This window comes from Natrix helvetica (genome assembly GCF_964273705.1).
Source record: "Natrix helvetica genome assembly, chromosome: 2".
Lineage (NCBI taxonomy): Eukaryota > Metazoa > Chordata > Lepidosauria > Squamata > Natricidae > Natrix > Natrix helvetica.
In genome coordinates this window covers 114,585,872-114,596,942 of record NC_138552.1, presented here as the reverse complement: position 1 = coordinate 114,596,942, position 11,071 = coordinate 114,585,872, and the positions used below count along the sequence as shown (strand labels likewise).

At 36.9% G+C, this 11,071-nt stretch overlaps 1 protein-coding gene across 1 annotated transcript in view; it reads left to right on the top strand.

The window, feature by feature from the left end:
- The first annotated feature begins 51 nt into the window (after positions 1-51).
- Positions 52-11,071, top strand: part of ALG5 (ALG5 dolichyl-phosphate beta-glucosyltransferase) — a 30,027-nt gene continuing 19,007 nt past the window's right edge. The window contains exons 1-5 of the mRNA XM_081942119.1: positions 52-205; positions 2,122-2,284; positions 2,394-2,440; positions 2,548-2,616; positions 9,558-9,650. Of these exons, the coding sequence (XP_081798245.1) occupies positions 146-205; positions 2,122-2,284; positions 2,394-2,440; positions 2,548-2,616; positions 9,558-9,650 (432 nt within the window). The 5' untranslated portion in view covers positions 52-145. The remainder of the gene's footprint in view (positions 206-2,121; positions 2,285-2,393; positions 2,441-2,547; positions 2,617-9,557; positions 9,651-11,071) is intronic.

Below are 11,071 nucleotides of genomic sequence, written 5' to 3'. Positions count from 1 at the left end.
GGCTGCTCTACACACCGGAAGCTCAGGCTTTCGCGTCCTCGTCATTCTTTCCTTCCGCTTTCGTGTCTCTTTCGATGATTCGCTCTTGAGTGCTGGCTGGTTGAAGACGCCTGAGCGGAGAAGCGAAGTGCCGAAATAACTGACGATGGAACTGTGCTGGCTGATCGAAGGGATCGTCGTATTAGCAACTGCAGGGCTGGCTCTGGTGAGAAGGGATCAGGACTGGCCTTAAAGCATTTCGGGACGAAGAGAATGAAGGCAGAACGGCAAACTGTTCCTCGTAGTGGGCTCCTTCCTTAGACACTTGGCCTCCAGGCTTATTTTCTGTCATTTTCCTGACATTTCAGGAAAATTTGGCCTAGGAGATTCATTATATCCGAGGTTCAACTTTAGATCCCCAAATTTAACAAAAATGCCTCGGAATGCATGCAATACGTCCTTCCTAGAGTATGGAATAAGCAGTTCACCATCTCATTCTTCACAGACTTTAGGCGGTTTATAAATACAAAAATAAAATTGCATTGTAAAACTTCAGTACTATGAGATGATAAGAAAAATGTATAAATGTATATGCTTCTGACTACGCTTACATTGAGACATTCAGGCTGAGACATCAGTGGGTGTGAGTGCGGGTTTCCGCGTTTAGTTGTGCACTTATTTTTCTGAAATTTTACAGTTCAAGTCATATGAGTTCATCTTTGTTTACATTATAGCTTTACTTAAAATTACTTTGATAACTTCTGATTTTTTAGAACTATGTCTTTCTGGTGCATAATGCCCTTTGAGGAGGTGGTATTACTACCTTGTCAGAGAAAGTTGGGCTGCTGACTTGGATATAGGTAGTCCTCAACGTACGGCCACAATTGAGCCACAAATTATGTTGTTAAGTGAGAAATTTGTTACGTGACTTTTGCCCCATTTAAAAACTTTCCTTGCCATCCTTTGTTAAGTGAATCACTACAGTTGTTAAATTAGTAACACAGTTGTTAAGTGAATCTGATTTCCTCACTGACTTGCTTGTCAGAAGTTCACAAAAGGGGATCACACAACCCTGGGACACAGCAATGAATATGAACCATTTGCCAACCATCTGAATTTTCATCACATGATCATGGGGATGCTGCAAAGGTTGTAACTGAAAAATGGTCATCAGTCACATTTTTCAGTGCTGTTGTAACTTTGAACAGTCACTAAATGAACTGTTGTAAGTCAAGGACTACCTGTAGTTTTTTACTCAGAAATTTGATGTACATTTTTAAAGAAATAGAACTCAGCCTTTCCTAAATTAGAAAGTAAGAGCCATTTTAGTGGTGGGAGTACCTTTCATTTAAATGCTAATTTCTTTATACAGCAATACCAATCATGCAAAGTGCGGAAAAAACTAAAAGATAGAAGCCAAAAAAATTAAAAGCATGGGACAAAAGAAAAACAAACATGGCTTAATCTAATTCATATCAACACAGTTCAGTATTCTTTTGTGTTCATTTATCTGGCAAATGATTCTGTCATATTTTATGCAATTTATATATGGCCTTTTGTTCTTTAAACTCTTCTCTCTTTTTTAGGAGCTTATCAGCAGCATAATTCAGCTTCCTCTCAATCCACATCCTCTCTTCATATGTTTGTTTTGTGCTTCAGTCCTCATTTACTTTCTCTGTTCAGGGTATCACTTTTAGTCCTGGTCACTATTTTTTGTCATAACTATTTACCAAACCATAACATGTAACTATCATCAACCTGTGAATTCCTACTTTCATATGCTCTCATAACAGTTTAAATAACACCAATTTCTAATTTCTCATATATATTACTTTCATTCAAAAAGGAGTCACATCTTTTTTCTCAACATACAATATATTCCTCTGTCTTAATTTCCTCTGTTACATATGAATGTTGAATACTATAATTTATTCTGTGTTTACATTTTGGTTAGTGCAGATTCTCCCCCAATGCACACAATCTTGGACATTGAGATCAAATTTATTTCTTTTTCTTAATTTTATTTATCTATTCTCTATTCACTTTAAAAACTTTAACATGAATGTTTTAATCTTGCAAGAATGGTATTGCATTATTATTACAGTACTATAAGCTACCACTCCTCTTTTACTTCCCTCCCAGGTTGCTGCCATTGCATATATAACTGCAAGACAGCCGCTAAGTATTTATGAATATGAGGATGAGAACTTATTTCTGAATGCTAAGAAACCAGTGCCTAGCCTTCATGACCCTGCAACACGTGAACTTTCTGTAGTAGTACCTTCATATAATGAAGAAGAACGATGTAAGGATAAATATTTATATATAAAATATTTGCTTTATAAATTATTTTATCCTCAGTGTAATTTTAATGAAACAAGATCTGCAGTTTTGCTTTTTTCCACATCTTACAGTACCATCAATGATGAATGAAGCTCTGGATTACCTAGAGATGAGACAGGTACGTATTTGCAATAATTCAGTAACACTTTTTAAAGTAGAATCTTCCGATAGTAAAAGAACATAAAACCCTGTCAAATGAAAAAATGGTTCTCTTTATTTTTATAGAAGCAAGATCCTTCATTCACATATGAGGTCATAGTAGTTGATGATGGCAGCACAGATCAAACCACAAAGGTAGGAAATAAAGGACTCTTCCACAAACTTCAGATACTTGTCAACAGTAGAGGTACTCTTCATGCTTATGAGTGCTCATTCAATGAGTGTTCAAATTTATGATGGTCCTGAACATGGGTGGGTTACAGTTAATCTTTGGAGTTTTGACTGTTGCAGCATTAAATGACCTGCACGGCCCACACTTAATGACTGCAACTGAGATTACCAGCATTGTTGTTACTAAGCAATAAACTCACATGACATTGTGTTTTATGATTGTATTGCTTAGCGACACCAATTCTGGTTCCAGTCACTGTTATAAGCTGAAGTCTACCTGTTTTGTTTGTTTGTGTTTTGGAAAAGACTTTCTGTTGTTAAAATTTAAAATCATAATATCAGAAACAATACATAAGAAAAAATATCAGAAAGCTGTAAAAAGTAATTTTGTCTATTTCATATCTCGTTATTATTGCTGGTGTTATTATTGCTGGTGTTATTATTTTGAAGGTCTGATTCCAAAATAACTACAATGTTTATTATTTACCAGTATTGCTCAACCTTGCAAGCTGCCATTTTTATTTAGTGATAGAGAACTGAAAACCTTTCCCTTCCATGTACAATTAACTGAGAACATGGTTGCCTATGCATGTCAAAGTAGCCTTTCTGTATAAACTGCACCTATGCATTATTTTTGTTTCTTGACTTTTCCCTTGCTTATATGTTACACTGTGGTAGCAAAGCCCAAAGAGCAATTCAGTAAAATAATTCACAGCTAGAATTGATTCTGCCAGAATAAACATAATATATGTCAAAATGATAATATATATTTGGCTAAAATAATTATCTCCTTCATTATGTGTATTTGTGTTCAAGTATTACATAGATTTTAATGAAGCATTAGCATTAATTCACAGAGGACAGGAAATATTTTAAATAACTGACAATCTATTATGGTCTTACTGGAAATAATTTGAGGAAATGAGTAAAGAAAATGATGCATGAATTGTTTGTCAACAATTTCGAAGTAGAAAGTTTTTGGGTAGAAAAATAGTTTTTAGCTAGGCAACAGATATACTTGTTTTAAGGACTTGGTTATTCATTATTTGTTTAGTAAGAGAAATTAAACACAAGCAAGAATTAAGCAAAAATAAATTGAAAGGGAAATAAACTTACTAATTATTTGTAAACTATTTGGCCATTACATGCTGAATATTCATTCGTTCATTCACTTTGTATAGCCACCTATCTCATATTTATAATTCTGGGCAACACAATTTAAAAATTACAAAGACAAAGAATCTAACTATATTAAAACCACTACAATGAGCAGCCAAGATACAAAACATTCATGGAATTCAAAATGGAACAGGCTCCATTCCATCACATTAGTCCTATTTATTTGTGTGCACAATTATTAGGGAAGTGAATATTTTGACCATATCATTTTTATGCATGTTTTCCACTTCCAAGCTATAAAAACTTGAATGCTTAGTTGATATAAGCATATCAGGTGATGTGTATTTGTGTAATTAGGGAGGGGGTGGCCTAAGGAGATCAACACCCTATATCAAGATGTGCATAATTCTTAGGCAGCTTCTTTTCCTCAGGCAAAATGGGCCAAGAAAGAGATTTAACTGACTCTGAAAAGTCAAAAATTGTAAAAGTTTTTCAGAGGGATGCAGCACTCTTGAAATTGCTAAAATATTGGGGCGTCATCACACAACCATCAAATGTTGTGTTGCAAATAGTCAACAAGGTTGCAAGAAACATTTTGAGAAAAAAGGCACACATTAATTGCCTAAAATTTGAGAAGAATCAAATGTGAAGCTACCAGGAACCATTATCCTCCAGTGCTGTCATATTCCAGAACTGCAACCTACCTGGAGTGCCCAGAAGTACAAGGTGTTCAGTGCTCAGAGACTTGGCCAAGGTAAGGAAGGATGAAATCCAACCACCACTGAACAAGACACATAAGCTGAAATGGCAAGACTGGACCAAGAAATATCTGAAGATAGGTTTTAATGGACTAATGAGATGAGAGATGACTCTTGGCCGACCGGATGGATGGACCCATGGCTGGATCAGTAACAGGCACAGAGCTCCATTTCAAATCAGACGCTAAGAAGGTGGAGGTGGGGTATTGGTATGGGCTGGTACTATGAAAGATGAGCTAGTTGGACCTTTTCAAGTTGAAGATGGACTCAAAATCAACTCCTAACCTACTGTCAGTTTTTAGAAGACCCCTTTTTCAAGCAGTGGTACAGGAAAAAGTCTACATTTTTCAAGAAGACCATGATTGTTATGCTGTTCCATCGCATGGCTAGCCAGTAAAGGCCTTAAAGATGAAAGAATAATGACATGGCCTCCTTCCTCACCTGACCTAAACTCTATTGAGAACTTGTGGACTGTTCTTAAATAGAAGATTTACAGTGAAGCAAAACACTACACCTCTCTGAACAGTGTCTGGGAGGCTGTGGTTGCTGCTGCACAAAAAGTTGATTGTCAACAGATCAAGAAACTGACAGACTCCATGAATGGAAGGCTTATGATTGTTCTTGAAAAGAAAGGTGGCTACATTGTCACTGATTTTTTTTTATTTTTTTGAAATATCAGAAATGTTTATTTGTATATTTTAGGTTGTTTATTATTCTCACTTTAACAGAAACAAATAAACAAGTGAGATGGGGAAATTTTCATTTTTCATTTAGTTGCATAATAATTCTGTACATTAGTAATTGCCCAATAATTCTGCACATGTATTCTCATAAGAAATCTAAAACCTCGCTTTTACTTTCTTAAATATTCAGGTTTGAGATTTATTAACAATTTGGATTGACCGAGAGTACTGTAGTTGTTCAATAATAAAATGAATCCTCCAAAATACATCATACCAAATAATTGTGCACACAGTATAGATTATCCAACTAGCCATAAAGGAACATATATTTAAGTTTTAAGAAAAAACTATACAGCACAGGGATAGCCTGGAATTGTGGTGGCTCTACCCTGCAGCTTTTCAAGAAAAGAGTTTGCTACCTGGACTGGGATTTGGACTCTATGACCCATAACATCCCTTCCTACTCTAGGATTCAATAATACTTTGAAAAGATGCAACAACGGGCTGAAGAACGGTATCTCTAACATGGTATTTTGTAATGTCAAATTTGCCTAGGGCACCATTAAGGAATTGAGGCCTGACTGGATTCTCGGAACACCATCCTAGTTCTGCTCACTACAATCAAGAGGAGGACAGGTGGAAAGACCTTCCTTGAAATGGTGAGGAAAGACCCCCACCCCAAGGAAAAGACAGATGGGTTAATTCTGATTGTACAAGACCAAAAAACACATGCATACAAAACCAGAATGGAGAAGGGAGCAACAGACAGCAAATATCACCTCTGCAAAGATGCTGAATAAATAATGGACCACCTAGTTAGCTGCTACAAGGTGATTGCATGGATGGATTACAAACAACAGCATGACAAAGTTGCAAAAATGGTGCATTAGGATATCTGCAAAAATTACTATTTGCCTGCCAACAACAACTGGTGGGACCATAAAATTGACAAAGTAATTGAAAATGAAGAAACCAAAGTACACTTGGACTTCAGAATTAAAACAAAAGTATCTGCCACATAACACCTCAGATTTAGCCATTGTTGATAAGAAAAGACAAAAAAGTCTCAACAGTGGACTTTGCAGTACCTGGAGACAGCAGAATGACAGAGAAGAAACTGGAGAAACCCACAAAATATAAAGACCTGTAAATAGAACTATAACCACTGTGGCAAAAGAAACCAAGATAGTACCAATAGTAATAGGCATCTTGGTTGCAATCCTAAAACATGTGGGGCACTAGTTGGACACCATTGGCATTGACAAAATCACCACCAGTCAATTGCAAAGGGCAGCTTTACTTGGAACAGCTTATATCCTATGACAGTATCTTTAACACTATGAAACACATCCGTCTGGGGAGGATCGCTTCTGGTTTCCGAAGGCGACAGGCACTGGGCATCTGCTGTTCGCTTCCCTGGTGGGCTCCTTTTTGGAGCACAGGCGTTCTCGGAGGGACCACCTGCCGTAGGGCGGCTTGCTGGAACCCTCGGAATCGGCGGCAGCCATGGGGGGTTTCCAGCCTTGCCTCAGGAGCCAGGGAGCGAGGGGGGTGCATAGCACAACAGTCGGCTGCCTGCACCTTTGCTGAATAGACTCTGGAAGGAAGCAATTAATCAGAAGTAGCGGCTGAAGTGCTGGAGGTGAGAAGTTCGCTCCAATCTCTCTAACCCTCTTTAATCGATGAGCAGCAGCCTTTTGTAAGTTGTGGATTCAATCTATTTGAAGTTGAAAGATTGGAGGGGGGTTCTTTCACCCCCCCTCGAGTAAAGCGGCATTTGGACTGTCTCTCAATCTCGGAATGGAGAGAGAGAGCAAAAGTTGAATTAGTCACTTGCACTAACTATGTGAGAAAGATTTATACCACAACTGCAAGAGGTGATTGCTGAGTTGTTTTAAAAACTTTATGGAAATTTTTGATGTTCTGCTCCATGGTTCCCTGTGAAAGGGGGAGCCAAGATGGCCTGCTTCCGTCTTCTTCTTCGCACTTATAAATGAAATTTGCCTTTTGAAACTACCTTTGAAGAAATTTCTGGCTTTATATTATTACTATCCCCTGTAGGACTCCTGGAGCTCCTCCTGTTATGTGGTCTTTCTGGATTTGGATTATTTGATTTTCTTTTCTCTTTTTTTTTGGCTTGGAACTGTAATTGAGGATTAACTTTCACTTTTGGACTTGCTTGTCTTCTCGGACTCATCCAGCTGCAGGCTCCACAGATGCCATTTCTTTTGCAAAAGACAGTCATCTCTGAACTCAAACAAATGGGGCCCAGAAAACCACCTTCAGGCAAGGCAGCCTCGGCACCTACCTCCTCTACATCCAGCCCAAAACTCAACAGACAAAAATTCCATCATTTTTAGAACAAGAAGGGACTGGAGAGAGTTCAAAAGATTTATCTGTTATCCAAATGTTCCAGGCTTTTATGAAGGGACAAAATGAGTTGAAAAAAGAGGTGGCAGATTTTAAAGAAGAGCTCAGAGGTGTACAGCAGCAAACAACAGAAAATAAACAAAGAATCGGTGTGCTGGAGGAGGGTGCGGTCGGACTGGGGGAGGAGGTTAAGGCAGTTCAGAAGGGGAATAGAGAATTGGAAAATTTTATGGAAAAGATAGAACTTGAAAGAATGTCCTTTTTTCTCAGATTCCAGAACCTACCGGAGACAGAAGATGAAGATCTTAAGGATATTATGAGTACAATCTTAGCAGAATATATTAAGACAGATAAAGAACAGTTGTGGTGGGATATGGATCTGGTTTACAGGATCAACTCAGCATATTCCAGAACACATAATGTTCCAAGGGAAGTACATGTTAAATTTCTTAGGAAGACCATGAGGGATGAGGTGCTAGGGGCCCAAAGGGGGGGGACCACTAAAATATAAAGACAAAGAAATTGCCATTCTTAAGCAAATTCCGGAAAAAATAAGAGATAAGAGGAGGAAGTATTCCTCCTTATCAAATAAATTATACAATAAAGGAGTTTGGTTTAGATGGTTATTGCCAGAAGGAATGTTGATCTTCTGGGAGGGAAACAGAATTAGAATTAACACAGTTGTGGAGGCAGAGGCCTTCATTAAAAAACTTAGTGCCCTCCTAGAAGACGAAAATATAAGAGGTAGTGAAAAAGGTGACAATACACAAGATATGAAGGAGGGAGGGAATGCGGCTCCGCCTAAAGACGGGGGAGGGAGCAATATCGAAAAGACTCAGGTCACAAAAATAAATGTATTTGAAATATCATTGTAATTGTTGATATATTAGAAAGTGGCAAAAGAGACGATTGAACACATGGTTGATACAATGTATAACGACGCTGTTTCTGCTTATCTTTTATCTTTTGTTTTTTCTTTTCTGTAAAAGTTGTGAGATTTGGAGAGATTTCTACCTCTAGCACGATGGAGCTGCCAAAAATTTTATATATCCACTTACCCTTTCCCATAAATGTTTAAAAATCAATAAATTTCTTTTAAAAAAAAAACATCCATCTGGGAAGAATTTATTTTTTTATATTATTATTTTTTATTTTATTGTTTTAATTAAACAAAAAAAACACACAAAAACATTCTTCATTACATCTTCCAGAAAGCATGTCAATTGGTTACAAATAAATTTCGTGCGTTACTACAATCATTCTTTATATTTCATTCATATTGAATTGTACATTTTAAATCAAAAATCATTATACCATCAATATACCATCATTCTCATTTAACTATATTTGTTTAAACGTGCTTTTGTCTAGAATCATTTACATTTATATTATAATAAATCTGGACAAAAATTTATTGCTAGAATTTATAAGTACCCAGGAGAGATTACATCTTTATAACAAAATCTAAACAAAAAAAATATTAATAAAATTAGTAAATCTTTTCCCCAGGTCCCATATTATAGTTTATATCCAAATTGTTTTTACCAGTTAGAGTTATTATTTCATTATTATTGTCATGATGGGTTATCTGTTAACGAATAAACATTTTAAAAACAAAAACATTCTATCAGCAGCTACAATGTTCTACTTATTAATCACCAAGAATTAACTAAGTTTTTATTTTATTTTATTTTTCCCATTCAATTATGTTTTATTTGGGTTTCACCATTCTTAACTTTCTTATTTTACCCATAACTATTATTTTTAAGTTTTGTTACATTCCTCGTCTGGGAAGGATTTAATAGGTGAATAAATTAGCAGGAAAAGGATTAGAAATTCAAATGGCATTTTCTAAACAAAAAATATTTTTGCATGATGTATGTATATTTTTAACTCTTGACCTTCAATTATTAGCAAGTATAGCATTCCAAATTGTGATCACTGTTGTTTTATTCTGATGTATTATTTTCTGTAGGTTGCACTGAGGTACGATAAGAAGTATGGTAGTGACAAAGTGAGAGTACTCACTCTGGCGAGGAATCATGGAAAGGGGACAGCAGTTAGAATGGTAAACTCACCTGCTTTTCCTTTAAGTTGCATATTTTCTTTCTCTGAGGAAGCAAGTGATTCAATCTTTGCCTTTTAGTATGAACATTTAAATTAAATTCAAAGATATTACTGAGGGTACTGCAAACATACTGTTTTCTTATTTAGAATTTATAGTTCTTGATGTCTCTGGAGATTTTCAGTCACCTAGATCATAGTTATCCCAAAGGTGATTTTTCAAGAAGTAACTGAACTTTCTTGCTTTTCTTTGAAGACATTTTGCTTCTTATCCAAGAAGCTTCTTCAGCTCTGACTGGATGGTGGGGAATGGAAGGATTTATATTCCTTGCCGACAGGTGGTCATTTGTGTTCTTTTAGCGAGTCGTTAAGAGTTGTTTATTTATTTATTTATTTTATTCAATTTATAAGTCGCTCCCTCTCCACGAAGGGACTCGGGGCGGCGAGGCCACTCGAAGGTTTATCTGTGTCATCAGGGTCACTTGAGTAGTGCAAATAGATGTGGAGCCTTCTTGGAACTGTTGAAAGACTGGAAACTCTGTTGTAGACTGGAGATAGATGATGTTGTACCCCTCCCCCTCTGTTGAGAGAGGGCTGTTCCAATTTGACATAGATGGACTCTTTGACCCTTCTTTCGAACCAGCGGTTCTCTCTGTCCAAAATGTGAACTTTGCTGCCTTCAAAAGAGTAGCCTTTGACTTTTTAAATGGCAACATAACATACATGTACACTTTAAACCCAAGAATGCATCAAGGCAGAAGTTTGTCTATCGCAAGCATAAAACACCCAGACACAAACAGCAATATGGTATAGGCAGTGTAATACAATGAGCCATGTGCAAATCTGTTTCCTTTGGGGAAACAAAACAACCACTTCATAAATGAATAGCACAACATAGGAAAAAAACCCATCAGGACAAATTGAGCAGTTCAACTGCATTTCAAAGACAAAGGCTACTCTTTCGAAGACAGCAAAGTCCACATTTTGGACAGAAAGGACTGCTGGTTTGAAAGAGGGATCAAAGAGGCCATCTATGTCAAAATTGTACGGCCCACTCAACAAAGGGGGAGGACTACGACACCATCTATCTCCTGTCTACAACACAGTCCTTTCAATAGTTCCAAGAAGGCTCCAGACCAATTTGTACTACTCAGGTGACCCTGATGTGGCCTTAACAACTCACTAAAAGAATACAAATGACCAGTTGTCTGCAAGTAGTATAAATCCTTCCATTTCCCACCATCCAGTAAGAGCTGAAGAAGCTTCATGGATAAGAAATGAAACCGCTTCAAAGAAAAACCAGAAAGTCCAATTGCCTCTTGAAAATGCACTTTGGGACAACCTATAGTGCTTATTTTGCTAAGCTGGAACATAGATTGGCTGCTTGATTTAATGGACTAGTAGGGGAAGGAATCTCTATTGAAC